Source organism: Frankliniella occidentalis, unplaced genomic scaffold, assembly GCF_000697945.3.
Source record: "Frankliniella occidentalis isolate FOCC.00 unplaced genomic scaffold, Focc_3.1 Scaffold48, whole genome shotgun sequence".
NCBI lineage: Eukaryota > Metazoa > Arthropoda > Insecta > Thysanoptera > Thripidae > Frankliniella > Frankliniella occidentalis.
This window is the reverse complement of record NW_026267178.1, coordinates 2,442-18,836: the sequence shown is the minus strand read 5'-3', so window position 1 is coordinate 18,836 and position 16,395 is coordinate 2,442. Positions and strand designations below refer to the sequence as shown.

Genomic DNA, 16,395 nt, shown 5'->3' with positions numbered 1-16,395 from the left:
TCTTAAAAACCCGACCCGCGGGTACCCGGGTAACCCGGGTAGGAACCGGGTCGACGGGTTTTCCCGGGTACCCGGGGTACCCGGGTAAACCCGGCGGAACCGCGCCTGCAAGTATAGGCAAATTGGCATACAGGCATGACAAGTTGCCTACTTACAGGCGCGGGTCCGCCGGGTTTACCCGTTGACCCGGTTCCTACCCGGGCGGGTACCCACCCGGGTTACCCGGGTACTCGGGTAGAAATAAGAGCCCTACTCTCTGATAAGCAGTCCTTTACTTTCACGGCAAAAGTTGTTAAGTATTGAGTCTGGTTGAAATGAATGGCTTGCAACAATAGTTCAGTGAAGAAATAAACCTGCTTTTTATTCAATAAAATTCATTGTAAATTCAAAAATGAAGATTCCATTTTGATATACAGACTCACTATTCTTAAAACATTCCGAATATTGTAAACTGAAAGCACTTCCACTGCACATTGTCACATGTGCCACAGAGAACCTAAAACAAAAACAACAACAAAAAAACAGTCGTTCACAACGGAATCATACTTATCAACAGAAACGAGCATGAGAGAAGGGCACCCTGGAGAAGAAGCAATCCCGGGGTAAAGGGGTACACCGCTACACTGATCATCAGTGATCAGTGTACCCCTTTCACCTCTTCCTCTCCAGGGCGCCCTTCTCTTATGAAACGAGGGAGGGAAGTACCGGGGAGGGGGGGGGGGGCGAACAAAATGGGTCTATACAGAAACAAGCACGCCAGCCCTCCGCCAAACGAAGCTGGTAGCTTCACTTCGCTCTGCCCCGATTCAATATTTTGAGCTTACCCTTCCAAATCCTTCGAAAACAACTAATTTAATTCGCGTTAAACGACCTCCAAACTCCCTACGGACAGCTAAAACTAATGCAAAATCTTATCTAGGGAAAACATCAACACTTTCAAGTGCCATTGAAATCTGACTGTATCACCAGAAAACTTTCCCTTGTGAGACCGAATAGGGTCTGTTCGTGGCCCTTAGATCAGAGATTGTCAACGCACGGGCTGACAGTCCGCTTGCCTGCCCGAAGCACTTTCGATCGGGCTCAGTCCGGCCCGAACCATTCGGGCTTGGCCAGCCCGAACCCAGCCCACCCGATCGGACCCCGCCTCGCAACGCTCAGCCCCCCCTCACCTGCAGCAAGCGCTGAGCCGAGCCCGGACCAAGGCCGAAACCTCGGCTCGGGGCAGCGGCTTGTCTCTGCCGCGCGGCTGCCGGCGGGTGAGCCCGACAGCCCGTGCGTTGACGATCTCTGCCTTACAAGGGAACCTTTTTAGGTGTAAATCTCCGATTTCGTTGAAACTCGGAAAATTTAAAGGTTTTTGTACTAGAAGTCGGATGGCACTTGAAATTTTTCCTGAACCTCACTGTTGCTAGGTACTTAAGCCTTACACTGTTTTTTGTCTCAAATATCCCTCTACCGCCTTAACGGTACAAAATAGAGCAAAATGGACAAAATTTTAACCCAAAGATCGCTACTTTGATGAGTTACCCCTTAGAACACTGCCTTACAATTAAAAAAAAAATATCATAAAAACCATGCATATAAACCGTACTCCTACCCCTACATAGGGGAAAACTAATTGTGAGGTTCAGGAAAAATTTCAAGTGCCATCCGACTGCTAGTGCAAAAACCTTTAAATTTTCCGAGTTTCAACGAAATCGGAGATTTACACCTGAAAAGGTTCCCTTGTTAGTTACCCTGAAAAGTTGAGGTCTCTACACTGTAAAAAATCAGTCTTGGATACGGAGCCTGTCACGGCGTTCCGCACCTCACTTTTGGGAGTGATTTTCGAAAGCGGTTCGGAGATTTGCCGTACATGGCCACCGTACCAACGATTTTTACATGGGCTAGCATAGGGAGGGGGGTACGGAACGCCGTAACAGACTCCGTACTCAAGACGAAGACTTCCGGATCAAAATTAACAGGACTTTTTCCGTACCTTTCCGTACCCTGGCTCCGTACCCACGTTTATTTTACGTGGGCTCTTATGGGAATAGGGTACGAAACTCAAGGTACGGAGACGCCGTAGGTTAAGTAAACGCAATATTTCCGTATGGGGGACCGTGATTATTTTTTACAGTGTAGCTCACTTTCTAGTGGCACAGATAGAAAGCCAGACGGAACAAAAAAGCAAAGAAACAGATTAAAATATGCCTGAAAACGAATCTTTGAGTGCGCAAAAAAGAAAAGACCTATCTCGTCTAGTGTGCACACTAAAATTTCTTAAATTCAGGTTATAAATTTCCAAGTGATGAAAAGGCGCAGAGCTTTCTAGAACAAGAGTTTCAATTGGATGCGGCTAGTGTGCAATTTTTACCTGCTTGGTGTCTGGCAACGCCGAGCGCAAAGCTTCCATTTGTTTGAGGCACTCGTTTGGATGGTGCGTGAACTCGCCGCTCAGCGACATGACGGGCCTCACGGGACGACGCAGCACCAATCGGCGCAGACACTTCAGCTCACAGCTCTGAATCAGGTCCGAGAGCTCGGAAGCTCCGCAGTACCAGGGCCAGCGAAACGCCAACTCCTTTAATAAAAATCAGACATATTTTGCACCATAATATTCGGGAAGGGGAGAGGGGGGGGGGACTGACATGGGGTTACAAGTGTAAATTCCGGAATCGGTTTTTACTTTGGGATTGTCAATGTTGACTGATACCTAATACTAAAAGATTGCCGATAAAAGTTAGTGCCCGATTTGATATTTTGGTTATAGTGAAAAAGTCCCATTTCTGATAAAATGGCTGAAACGAGGAGGAAATCACTAAGGTTCGTAGCGTACGGACTATTTCGTGGTATTTCTCAAGCCATTTCGGTTATTTCTCCTGCCATTTCGGCTATTTCAGGCTATTTCACGCTATTTCGGAGTATTTCAGAGGTATTTCGCGACTATTTAACCGACTATTTCGCGTCTATTTCGCCTTTATTTCGCTCTATTTCGCCTTTATTTCGGACTATTTCGGGGGAAGGTGTACAAACTATTTCGCAAGTGATTTCCCCCTCGGACTGAAAATCCATTATTTTTGAAAAATCTGAGTATGATACCTAAGTTATCTTCGTCCTGTAAACATAAATTTGAATTTGATTGGAAACTGAGGATAACTAAGGGTTTTTCTTATAAAATGATGACTTTTAGTAATTTTTGAGAAATTGGACTCCCCTAATGCACCCCATGCAAACCATCAAATTGGGCACGAACTTTTATCGGCCATCTTTCTGTCTACAGTCAACATTGAAAACCCCAAAGTGAAAACTGATTCGGGAATTTACACTTGTATGAGTAGCGCAGCTGAGCGGCCTGCCCAGTAGCCTGGGCCAGAAAAAAAATTGTTTTTTGGAAATTTGAAAGACCATAAAAAATGGCGAATTTTTGTTGAAACGCGAACGTCCACTGTTAAAAAAAAAAACCTACAGTAATTCGTACAGGACGGCCAATAAATTTTTATAGTGGCTTGACTGTATTTAATTTTACAGTCGGACTGTTTTTAATTTTACATTCCGACCTGTTACCGCCTGTAACAGTCTGCACTGTATTGTAGAATACGGTCCGACTGTATTCAAATGTACAGGCTGACCTGTTACAATCTGGACTGTAAAATTTAAGTTTAGTCGGACTGTAATCTTAGGCCGCTTGCAGCTAGGTGAGCAATATTTACCACATATGTTCTCTCGGATGTGCTCTTTCCAACGGTGTGTCGCCGAACTTCAGGCGAGGGGTCCGCAAGTACGGTCTGCCGGTGTACACATGTGGTCGGCTTCCCAGTTTTCCTAGGTTTTCCTAAGGTTTTCCCGGTCTTCCTAACTTTTTATTGGTTTTCCCAATATCTTGGTTTTCTGATATTTTCTGAATGCTTCCTCCACTTTTCTGCGGTTTTCTCGCATTTTCATCGGTCTTCCCTTACATTTTCTGGTCTTGCAATTTCTAGGTCTTTCCTAAAGTTTTTCCGGTCTTCCCTTATATTTTTCGGTTTTCCGTTACATTTGTGGTCTACGATTTTATTGGTCTTCTTCGGTTTTCTTTAGTCTTCCTGGTGGTCTTCCCGGTCTGCCCAGTTTTCTGGGCGGCCAGTGTACCGAGTTGCGGACCCCTCGACTTCAGGCGACATGTTGTTCGCCCTACAGATCGACGGACGTCCGCCACAGCGCACTTAGGCCCTACAAAATTTTGGTCCACATTTTCGACATTTTTGTTTGGCATACTGCTTGGTAACATGCCTAGAAACAAGAACCCGTCACCCGTGCCAGTCCGCCCCACCCACAACATGTCCAAGATCGAAAAAACTGATAATTACTCTACCGTCGGCTGCTAGCCGAGCTGTTGGGCTGGTCCAACATCGGGGCCAATCTCATGGATCTTGTGAAACGGCATAAAATTTGAAAGAGCACAAAATTGTGAATGTCTGTGCAAACGCGAACGTCCTGCGATGTCGGGAAGTGCTCGTACCTTGCAGTCAAAGATTTCGGCAGAGTAATTTTCAGTTTTGGTCGATTTTGGACATGGTGTGGGTGGGGTGGGCTGGCACGGGTGACGGGTGCTTGTTTGTGGGCATGTCATCAAGCAGTATGAGCGAAAAAAATTCAAAAATGTGACCCATAATTTTGTAGGGCCTAAGTGCGCTGTGGTAGACGTCCGTCGATCTGTGGGGCGAACGACATTTCACCCGAAGTTCGCGGCGACACACCGCTGCGAAGAGCACATCCTAGAGAACACTTGTTGTAAATATCGCTTACCTAGCTCCACGCGTCGCTGCGCGAGCGCCGCCCGAGCGCCACCACGCATTTGAACCCTCAGTCGGGCCGAAAGAGCGCTTCCCGACATCGCAAGACGTCCACTCTCATCCTGTTACTGATTTTTTTAACCTTTTGTCAGTATTCCGACTGATAACTGCTTTCATCAGTAATACGAAATAATTTCATTTTTAATTACTGACAATTTTTTCTTTTATCAGTGAGCTACTTACAACGATATCCAGAATAAGTAACAAATTAGTCAGTAATCCTGATGCATAAAAACCTTTATAAGCTACTAATGAATAAATCAGTACAGGTCTGAGAGTGTTCGCGTTTGCACCGAAATTCATCATTTTTTATGCTCTTTCAAATTTAACACCGTTCCAAAAAACAAGTTTTATAGTGTCTGAAGTGCACAGATAAAACCTTTAGAAAGCAAAATGCCAAATCCCTTTTAATTGCCAAGCAATGCTTTGTAGCTAGAAAGCAAATACGAAGCAATGCTTTGTAGTTACAAAGCAAATGCTTTGTAGTTACAAAGCAAATGCTTTGTAGTTACAAAGCAAATGCTTTGTAGTTACAAAGCAAATGCTTTCTAGTTACAAAAGCAAATGCTTAAAGGCAATTGCGAAGGACTTGGCGTTTTGCTTCGTAAGGTTGTTAACAGTGTGACGGGCCTCTGGTGAACAAACAATCCCACTACTTACCTTGTCTCTCGGGTCAGGAGAGGGCTTGCCGTCTGTCCCTACGAAGATCTGAAGCTCACGCAGCGTCACAGCGTGCAACTTGACGAGGTCCAGGAACTGGGCCTTTGGCAGGCAGACTCGTAGCCAAACCAGGCGCCCGGGCGTTGCTCGGGGCAAGGCACGGAGCAATTGCCCTTTTCCAGACAGTAGCTCAGTCATGGTTGGATAGAGGAAGTTCACCTACCGCAAGAAGGTAGTCTTAACAGCGGGCCACTTAGGGAGCAACGTGTTTGCAAAAACATGCACTGTTTCTCCAAAGGCAATGAAACTTTCATTATGAAAGTACTACCTTACGAATGGCCTTTAGAATGGCAATGACAGACTCATTGCCGCTGGAGAGGTATTACTTATGTCGTATTGCCATTGCGCTGTTCATTGCCAAAAAGGCGCTTCATTGCCACAAAAGGTATTGATCATCGCCAATAAATGGCAATGATTAATACCTTTAGTGTAAAAAACAAAAACAGAAAACAGAGGCGGAACAGTTCCGTTGTTTTTTATTTTACACTCTCATCCACACTACGACACACTCTATATATGAAACGACTTTTTTTGATCCACGTTTTTGTTCAAATCTCAACTGGTCGCATATTTGAATCTAGCAAACTAACATCTTCCCCCGGCACACACACTAACAATGTGAAGCGACTGCTCGAAAGACGCACAACAAATTTGTTGGAACCCGAAAACAATTTTGTTGTTACCATACCGTATGCTTGACATTACATGTAGCAGGAAACAAAAACCTCGGTAAGGAATCTAAAAGTGTAAACATTACATGCTTTGCTACATTTTTGTGCATCATTATGGACAGATCAGCGCATGCAGAATTATGCACTAATTATTGTATTACAAGATATCTGTACTAAGTTTACTCTAACGGATGTACGAAAACGTGCTTAGTTGTGTGCTCATTCATACAGAAATGGGTTAAACTTTGTGCATCAAATAAAAATGTAAATTTTGTGTTTATTTATGCATAGAATTATACACATTTATGATTTCGTGTATAAATAAATCCGTACGCACAAATCACTACATATGACATGTACGAAAAAGTATACTTTTCCAGTTAGTGTGTTGTGCATAATTATGAACAAACTTGTACAAAATAAAGTATAAATTCGTGCATAATTCTCCATGCGCGGATATGTACATTGCAGATGCACAAAGAAAAGAATTACATGGACATTTGGTGTGTTGAGTGTGTTCGTTTGGAATTCACCTAAGGCTTTAATTTCTCGATTAAGTCCGCGTGTCATAGTGGGCTGTTTAACGAGATGACAAGTACCTTCTCAACCTATCTTTTCTCATGATAGGAGACGAGCTACCAATTTTATCACCAGCAATTTTAGCAATTAAAATCTTAGCAAACTTTCTCCGCGATATTGATTTTAACACTTTCGTACTCTTATTTGTACGAAATCATGCACTTTCGTGCTTTTATTTGTACGACACCATGCACTATTGTGCGTTCATTTGTACGAATTTGCGCACTTTTGGGCGCAGATTTGTCTAAAACGAAAAATAGGTTCTCCATATCGCGAACATTTGCACTAATATATGCTCGTGCGAGCACAAAATATTGAATATAAAATTTTGGACACAGACGACCGGACATACAAATTAGGTGCACGCAGAAAAAAAATAGCTGCAGCATTGAATTAGCTGTCTATGCTATTGGAAATTAGCTGTCTTAGGTCAGACACAGTATAGTTGTATAGCTTAGTATTAGCACAGGGTACTCAGACCATATGCCTCACTAACGTCGGGCACCATGTGACTTCTAGTACAAAAATCGCAGACTTCGCCACCTGGAAGGCAGCCGTCCCAGGGCTGGACGTCCCCACGATCGTCATGCCTGGAGCCAGTGTATGGTTTAAAAGGGCGAGGCGGTTCATCAGCGAGAGCTAACGCAACCCGAAACTCTAGCCCAAACCTAAATTGTAAGAAAGATTAGCTGCCATGCTAATTTATTCTGATAACTCTATTCGCTGTGTCGCTAATTTGATTTAGGCGCCCAGCTAACTATGAGCCCGGTAGATAACCATACCTAGGCTAGACAGCTAAACAATACCAGCTATCTGAAATTAGCTAAATTAGCTAACTTATTTTTTCTGCGTGTGACAAGCGGTCAACGGAGGAAAGGTTGTGGACGAATAACAACATGACAGGTCCTAGAAGTAAGAGAGTAGGGCAGGCCGCCTGACAGGTAGGCAACCAATCTCCCAGGTGAGTGGGCCGGGCTGACCTGTGCTCCACGCCCCTCCACTCAGGTACGAATTCTGAGCTGCGACTGGAATTAAATAGTTTCTGAGTGGTGATTTTCTGCCTTTCTCTTTACTGGGTAGTGAAAAGAAAGTTTCTAAATAGTAGTAATTTGCTTCTGTTTTACCTTTCTGAGTAGTAAAGTAAATGTTCCTGCGCTGTGATTTTAGAAAATGCCAAACATTCTGAGCCGTTAAGACTCAGACGGCAATCGTTTTCTGACCAGTGAAGGAAATCTTGCCGCATTTCGGAGCTGTGATACTAAACGCAGAAATTTTCTGAGCGGTGAGGAAAAAAAATTGTTTCTGATAAAACTAATATTCTCAGTCGTGATTTTTACGAAAACCTATTTTAAAAGATGACAAATCGACAACATTTATTCTGCGTAGTAACTTTCTGAGTTGTGATTTTCTGTGTGATGATGCCCTCCTGCAGTAGCAGTAGAGAAGTCGCAGTGCGCAGTGCGTCAGCTCACTGTAACCTCCCTAATCGCACTCCTGACCAGGTGTTACGCGTAATGCGAGGGGGAAATCACTTGCGAAGTAGTTCGTACACCTTCCCCCGAAATAGTCCGAAAAAAAGGCGAAATAGAGGCGAAATAGAGCGAAATAAAGACGAAATAGACGTGCAATAGTCGGTGAAATAGTCGCGAAATACCCCTGAAATACTCCGAAATAGCGCGAAATAGCCTGAAATAATCCGAAATAGGCGAGAAATAGCCGAAATGGCAGGAGAAATAACCGAAATGGCAGGAGATATACCACGAAATGGTCCGTACGATACGAACCTGAGTGATTTCCCCCTCGGCGTAATGTAATATTGCAAACCTGCAAAACAACGAGTGATTTTTCTAGATATTACTCACCTCGAGGCGGAGCAGGCGGGGCGTGGATGCCAACATGAGCCAGTGCTCGGGGCGTGCATTCCACACCTCCAATTCCTCCACCAACGGCGCTGCAGCGGCCAACAGTTGCACCGACCAGCGGGGGTCGAGCTCACAATACACTGGAGCCAATCGTCGCACCTGTAATGGCGGGCACACTTCAGCTGCACAGTAAAAACGGTGTACTGTAATTGTCCAAGGAGCAAATCTTTAAGGCCGCAGGCCTACCTGGAAGCCTTAGTTTTTAGCCCGCGCTTCTGTTTTGAAAAGGCTATCCAGCGGGCTTATGCAAACGACCTCGTGTCTGTCTGTGTGTCTGTTTGTCTGTGTGTGTGTGTCTGTCTGTTCCACTAGAAGGAGATGTGCTAGAGACTTCAAATTTTCAGGGATCTTAAGCTTCACTCGTAGAGAACGAAACGCCTAAGGCTAATCCTGGCAACCACCCCCAAGAATGTGAATGGGGGTATCCGGGGTTCAAACATTCGCCCAAAAAGTTTTTTTTAAATGATCTCCTAAGGGGTAACTTGTCAAAGTAGAGACCTCTGGCTGAAAATTTCGTCCGTTGAGCTCTACCTCTACTGTTTAGGAGGGTCCTATTTGACGAAAATAAGCTAAAAATTGCTGTAGTGAACAACCATAAAGCCCTTAAATGAAAGGAGTTCTTTTTGCCATACACAGTCTGAAGCACTGTGGCTGCCATGCAATAATAATTTGAACAGAGAGTCACCGTGTTAACAATTGTTTAAATTTTATTATTACGAAATAATTGTCATTTTAGACTTACGATTATTTTTAATCTTTCTACAAATAATTTGTATATTTACGATTTATTTCATTTTTTTACAAACTATTTGTAAATCTGAACTTAGAACCAATGTGAAAAATTGTCGTACCGGGTACAGGAAAATTTTGCATGGAAGAAGTCGTACAAGTACAATCTAAGATATTTTTCACAGTGACTAAACAAATTTTATTACAAAGTTATCGTAAACCTGAAATTACAATTAGTTCCTGTCAATTTGAGGACTTTGCAGTTTTTTGACGACCTTTAATCGTTTTCGAGATTTAACGACCAGTTCGTAGGCAATTTATGTCGTAAAAGTACAACTTTCCTTAAGGGGGGGTCAAGACAAAAAAAAAGATTTTCGGTTTAATTTTTTTAAAAATTCTCTTACTCTTTCTGAGTCTATAGCTGTTTAGTTTGTAAAGAAATTCTAAAAATTGTGACCGTGGGATTTTTTTTGTGAAGAGTCAAACCTGAAATTGCCCATAACGTCAACTTGAGATGCGTTTTTCTCTGAACTTTACTTTTCAACCTTGCGCGCAGAGTTTCTCCTACACCCTTAACGCCACAGCTATGAAACTTTGCAGGCTTCATTTTTACAGTATTTTCAACAACTTGTCACAGGATTTTTTCAAAATTCCTACCCATTGATTTTTTAAAAAATGTTATAGGGGTGAAAACGGCATGATTTTGGTCATGAAACTTAAATTTGTCATTAAAAATCAGCAAGTGAGAATATCAAGAAAAGTATGACAAGTTGCAGGTATTCATATGGCTAACTTACAGCAAAAGTTTCAGCGTTGCTCTGCAATCTCAAGTGTCAGGCAGTATGACAGTTTAAACTGTCAGCCCACTATGTCTCACACTTCCTAAAACTATTTTCTCTCCTTTAAAGAAAAAACTATATTTTTGGAATCACCCTCGCCTTCCTCGCGAAATTCCGGTTCAAACGAGTATATGTATGATGGGGTTTTGATCTTAAACAACGACACCATGATGACTTTTGGAAATAACCATCTTGTTAATAATTAAATGTATTGTTGGCATTGTTGCTCTAAACCCCATCATACATATACACGTTTGAAACGGAATTTTGCGACAAACGTGATGGTGTTCTCAAAAATAATTTTACTTTTGAAGGAGAGAAAATAGTTTTGGAAAGTGTGAGAAACAGTGGGCTGACAGTTTAAACTGTCATACTGTCTGACACTTGAGATTGCAGAGTGTCGTGCAAACCATAACCAAGAAACCTTGCGCGCAAGATTTTTAACTGTTTTGTAACACTTTACTAGAATTGTCGTTCAGGGTGACTCTTGAGAGTTAGGATACTTTTTGAGCCTGAAAAATGGTCACAATAGACCAATAGTTAAATGCTTTACCCTGTCGACAGTCCCACACTCACCATATCCCTACAGGACACATGGTTTTAGAGCTCTAGAATTGACAAAATTTTGTCCTGACCCCCCTTAAAAGTGTGGCCAAAAGGGGGACATGAGTCCCAAAGCAAGGGGTAAAGAAGAAAAATAGGGTATTTTTGGGAGGAAAAATATGTCAGAGTGGCGCACTACCACAGTGCCGCGCCGCTGACCAAAGTAGCGCCGAGCACGGCGATAACCGGTACTAACTTTTTATCCTGACACTTTTACCCCAAAAACCTGACATCCTGATTATCCTGACAACTTTTGGAAATCGTGACAAAATCCTGTTTATCCTGACGCGTGGCAACCCTGCTATACTAGCAAGACCACGGCCCCGATTGCTGGGCATCTACGGAGGTTTGACTGTAGCGCGACACCACAGTTTCCAGTGTGGTTCGGAATCAGATGTTGCTTTGTGACGCTCCAGCCCCTTCTGCCCACCCCTAAATCATAATCGGTCATTTAAATACGGCCCCTTGGGTAAAATTGAGAGCCCTAAGAGGAGAACCTTACCCCAACTCAATGATAGGATGTCCTATAACGCCTTGTATAGATGGTTCCGGCAGTGCCCGTTTTACGAAGAATTAATGAAATCACCACCGGAAACAGTTCTAAAATAATGGCTTAAATCAGTGAAAACTAAAGTTGACAGTTACTAGAGATTTAATCGAGGTCATTACGTCGAACTGCACTGTCAAATGACAAAAATACGCGCACTTTAGGTACTGGTTCCGGTCCCGACTTCATCATTTCTTCTCAAAAAGCGCACTGTCGGAACGGTCTATTGATTGTCACCCCCGGGCCCACAACAGCAATCACCCCTAATCCCTCGTTACTGCATCCACCCCCAAAACGCGAGGACACCTACTCAGATTCCGTCTCCGTGATAACCGGTGCGTCATGGGTCACAATGGTGTCGTTCCGGGGCAAATCGCCTTGCTAACGGCCAAAAATGCAGTGATTGGCACGAAGAGACGTCGCAGTGTCGACACATTGGAGAATTCGGACACACGACTCTAATTCTAGATTCCACGATTTGGGAGTGGAAAGAATATCCCCCAAATATCGTCGGTTTTCATTTACTCACCCCGCGCTGCTGAACCCGTTTGAGGAGGTCGGCCTTCCATTCCTTGTGCGTGCGGGGGCCGCTCATCCCTTCTTCGTTATCCAGGTCAATCTCAGTGATTTCCGCAGCATGCTGATCCTGTTCAAGAGAACATGGGTGAGTTGAGTAATTGGGCTACGCTATCGATCCAAAGCCAATAGAACAGAATTACCTCTTCAACGTTGGATTCGCCGGCATCACGGCAAAATATTCGGTGTCTTTTCCAGTCACTCTTCTGGCACATCTTGCCGCAATAGTAGTCAAGCCGACAACGACCGCATGCCCGTACAGGAGACTTGCTGCAATTGTAGCAGATACGATTTACTGCAACCGACAAAGTACAAACATATGATAAGCAAAAACAGCCAGCCTAATGGCGGGCGGGAGCGGTAGCGCATGCGGAATAGGTTCGCTAATCATCAAACCACAGAAGGGTTCGAATCAAATCGCCACTTCCGCCGAACAAAGCAACCTTCTCAGGATTTTTTACCCTTGAGGGACCGTTGGAACAACTTCCAAAACCCGTCGCATTAAACGGGGAGAGGGGGGTCTATAATGTTTGTCGCACAAAAAAAAACTATTGTACCGTTGGAAAAAGAACACCAAACCACTGTGAAATATATCGTCGTAAATTTACGAAAAAAAAATCAAGTTAAAAATGTTGGTGTGAATTTTTGAAGCCATACTGGTTTGAAATTTTAGCACATGATTTAAGAAATTTGCCATTAACATTTAGCATTTGTCCTACGAATGTTCTAGAGGTCAGCTGAATAGGCTGCTATGTATGTAGACAAAGCATCGATTTGTAATTGCCAAGTAAATGCTTCGCAGTTAAAAAAGAGAAAATTCCTTTGCAGTTTGCAAAAAACTCATCGCAAAGCGACTGCTTTGCTGGAATATTACACTAAGGGGGAGGCGGGAGGGAAAAACTTCACTTTTACACAAACATAGCTTTACTTAACTGAAACTCAAAATTTACTATACAAACGGCACTTTAAAGAATACACAAATAACTGCAAATTTCTAATAATAAGGGGTTCAAGTTGGCTTAATGTCTAACGTTTAAAAGTTAATTTTCATTAAGTATTAAATAATGCAGTACACTCAAAAATCATTTCTTTCCACCTGATTTTAATGGTACTAACGCAAAACTGCTTGAGGTAGCATTCGACGGTTTGCAGGACTGGGCCTCCTAGTGCAGCTATTGAAGGGGCACATATTTTGCTAGTAAAACGCAGGCCGAAAGTTTACGGCGCTTTGTGGACCAGACAAAAATCTTCACGAGTGAAGTCTGTATGACCACCGCTCACCGCACGTATTCGCGCAGAGGCCCCGACGATACATACATTTACCAGGCCCCAGTCGTGGACACAGAGACTGGGAATGAAGTGCTTAGGGGTAGGGCTGTGCGATATTCGGGAATACCGAAACGATATCGGTATTTTTTTAATACCGATGCTTCGGTATTTTAAATTTCTGCAATTCGGGAACGATATTTCGATATTATCGAAATATCGAAAAATACCGATGGTTTGGGAATTTCGGTATTTCCATAATACGAAGAATTCGGTACTCCGGCGGCCTGTTGGCGTCAAGAAGGGCTGCACGACGGGGCTTTGGGCACATCTGAGGGTCCACCACATTTTCGAGTACCAGGCCCTGAAGTTAACTGTTCAAGAAGACGTGGATGATGTCGACGTGCAGGGAGAGGAAGACGACCTCACTTCGTCGATATCGTCGGTCGCGTCGACAGCGCCTTTCTCTAGCTCAGTGGGGTAGTTTCAAAGTGCCCAAATTGTTTCACTTCCTCGTCAGCTTCTCTGTTGTCGAAATTTCGATACTTCGGTATTTCGATACTTCGGTATTCCGATATTTCGGTATTTCGATATTTTCGGTACGGTATCGATACCCGATACCGACAAGTTTCGGTATTTTTTAAATATCGAAGTTCGGTACTGAAATTTCAATACCGCACAGCCCTACTTAGGGGCCCCGGGCTTGTGTGGTTTGCCTTACCCGTAGGAGGAACACTCAATGAGAATCCGCGAAGAATCCGTCCCAGCCAGAAGGCAAATACTCCAGCGGCGCGTTACGCGATCCAAACAAACCGAGGTCTGCAGCCAAATAATATGAGGAGTGACTCCTCCGCCACCCGCCCCGCACCTGCAGCCCCTGCTGCCAGTGCATAGGCAACCCAACGTACTGGCATGCAAGAGCCGGGATAGCCGGTACTTCTCCAACCCAAACCTAGAAAACCATACATGGTGACGGCTACGGGATCGAAATGTTAGACCAGGAAGACAATGATGCCGCGCCGCGCCAGCCCCAGCGTCCGAGTACCGGAACCACGTGTTCAACTGGAATTCAGAAGAATGGACGGGGTGGATCCGGCGTTGCAAGAGCAGGGGGTCGGCAACTCTCCACAGCAGTGTACGGAGTATTATAGTATTATGCGGTATTATGGAACGCTTTAAGGGATTTTACGTCATTTTATTTGATATTATGAAGTATTATAGACTATTATGAGGTATTATGGGGGTATTTTGCGACATGTTATGAAGAATTATAGAGGTATTTTGGGACCCGTATACGGAGTATTATGCGAGTTGGCGATTAATATCGTGCATACTTTAACTTTAAATAAGGGTATCCCTGGAGAGTGCGGAGCGGAACTAAGAAGAACAAAAGCGGATACAGAAAGCGTTGGTGGGGCCGCGGGCGCGGGGGAGCGGCGGGTTGGAGGGGAGCCTCCCCACCCGCCCGCCGCTCCACCGCGTGCCCGCCCCCACCACCGCTCTCTGTATCCGCTTTTGTTCTTTAGTTCCGCTCCGCGCTCTAGAGGGATACCCTATGTGACATTTGTTTGGTTACGAGTTTCTAACGTTCGATCGCGTTATGATAATTTACGGACACCTGCTCGCACGAGCAGCGCTAGCAGCTCCAGGTGGACCTCCGAAAAGCTTGGCTGTCTCCAGCACACGGTATAAAGTTTTTCTTGGATATCAAGGTTATTTCGTGAATTTCAAGGACACGGGGATAATTTGAATTTCGACCCTTGATATCCCAGCATCTGCCTTGAAATTGAAACCATCTGCTTCCAAGAAAAGCTCCTGAATTTTTGGTCTGATACGCACACCCAGAAAACTGCAGAAAACGGCAATCTAGCCTTTTTGGCTGAGCGATAGCGAAGCCTATTACTCCAGTGATGATCAAAAAGTTTCGCGTCTGTCTGTTTGTTTGTTTGTCTGTCTGTTCGCACGATAACTTGAGAACGGTTTGAGGTAGAATGCTCAAATTTTAATTGTAACTTTGTATCATAAAAAGGAAGAACTGTATTGATTTTGAGCCCTCTGGCTCAAAAATTGACGTGTCAAAAAAATCAAAAACAAACAGGCCAAAACATTTCTATTGAAAAACTTTTTTTTTGACATCTTTCTTAGAAGGAACTCGTCAAAGTAGAGCCCTATGGGCCAAAATTTTGTCCGTTTGGCTCTATCTCTGACCGTTTAGGCGCCAGAGGGCGTTCTTCACACGAAAATCACCCCAAAACATTGTAATGGTTTTTCTCAGATATTTTATGGTGTCCGGTGGGGTAACTCGTCAAAGTAAGACCCCGAGGCGCAAAATTTGTGACTTTTGGGGCCGAAGGCCTACTTACGACCGTGCCTTTTGCCCGACTCCGGTGTCAGCGCCGCAGGCCTAGGTAGATGTATGCCAGGCGCGTCGCAGCGTAACAGTGTTTCGTGAGATATCGCGAAGCCTGTTACGCGAGACGTGGTCTGGCGTACATCTACCTAGTGTATCCATTCGCGGGTCTCTCCCACATATAGGACTCTACGCAGGCCCAACCATCGCCGCCGGCAGGCCAAACAGGCGGGTGATTCTCAGAATGCGGGCCATTTAGATTCCGCGGCCCTTCACAACTACGTGATTGGCTGAGCGATAGCGAAGCCTATTACTCCAGTGATGATCAAAAAGTTTCGCGTCTGTCTGTCTGTCTGTCTGTCTGAACGCACGATAACTCGAGAACGAATTGAGCTAGCGACCTGGGATTTTCAGGGTCGTTTTGTGTCATCAAAAGACAGATCGAGTTCGAAGAAGAGCATTCTCGCTCAAGAATTGGATTTTTAAAAAATCACAAACCACATGTCCCCAAAATGATGTCTGGCGTACATCTACCTAGTACAGTGAGGGCTCGCTATAGTTCCGCCCCGCATAGTTCCGCCGGCGCTCCCTCCCCGCCAGGCCTGGTTCCCCCACTCCGAGCGAGAAGCGGCTCCCCACTCTTCCTCCTCCCTCCACCCCCCACACCTTCCCCTGAGGTGTAATGTAGACACATTACATGTAATGTAGACACATTACATGTAATGTAGACACATTACATGTAATGTAGACACATTACATGTAATGTAGACACATTACAT

General features: G+C 44.3%; 1 protein-coding gene across 2 annotated transcripts; it reads right to left on the bottom strand.

Moving 5' to 3' along the window:
* Positions 1-335: 335 nt before the first annotated feature.
* On the bottom strand, positions 336-12,295 carry LOC113212551 (uncharacterized; the record flags this gene model as incomplete). 2 transcript variants are annotated; one of them, XM_052267258.1, is given in 6 exon segments in its annotated part: positions 336-496; positions 2,357-2,563; positions 5,475-5,693; positions 8,647-8,805; positions 11,954-12,070; positions 12,144-12,295. In XM_052267258.1, coding segments are annotated over 6 exon segments (923 nt in total), but the record flags the coding sequence as incomplete, so codon positions are not given.
* Between the last annotated feature and the right edge of the window lie 4,100 nt (positions 12,296-16,395).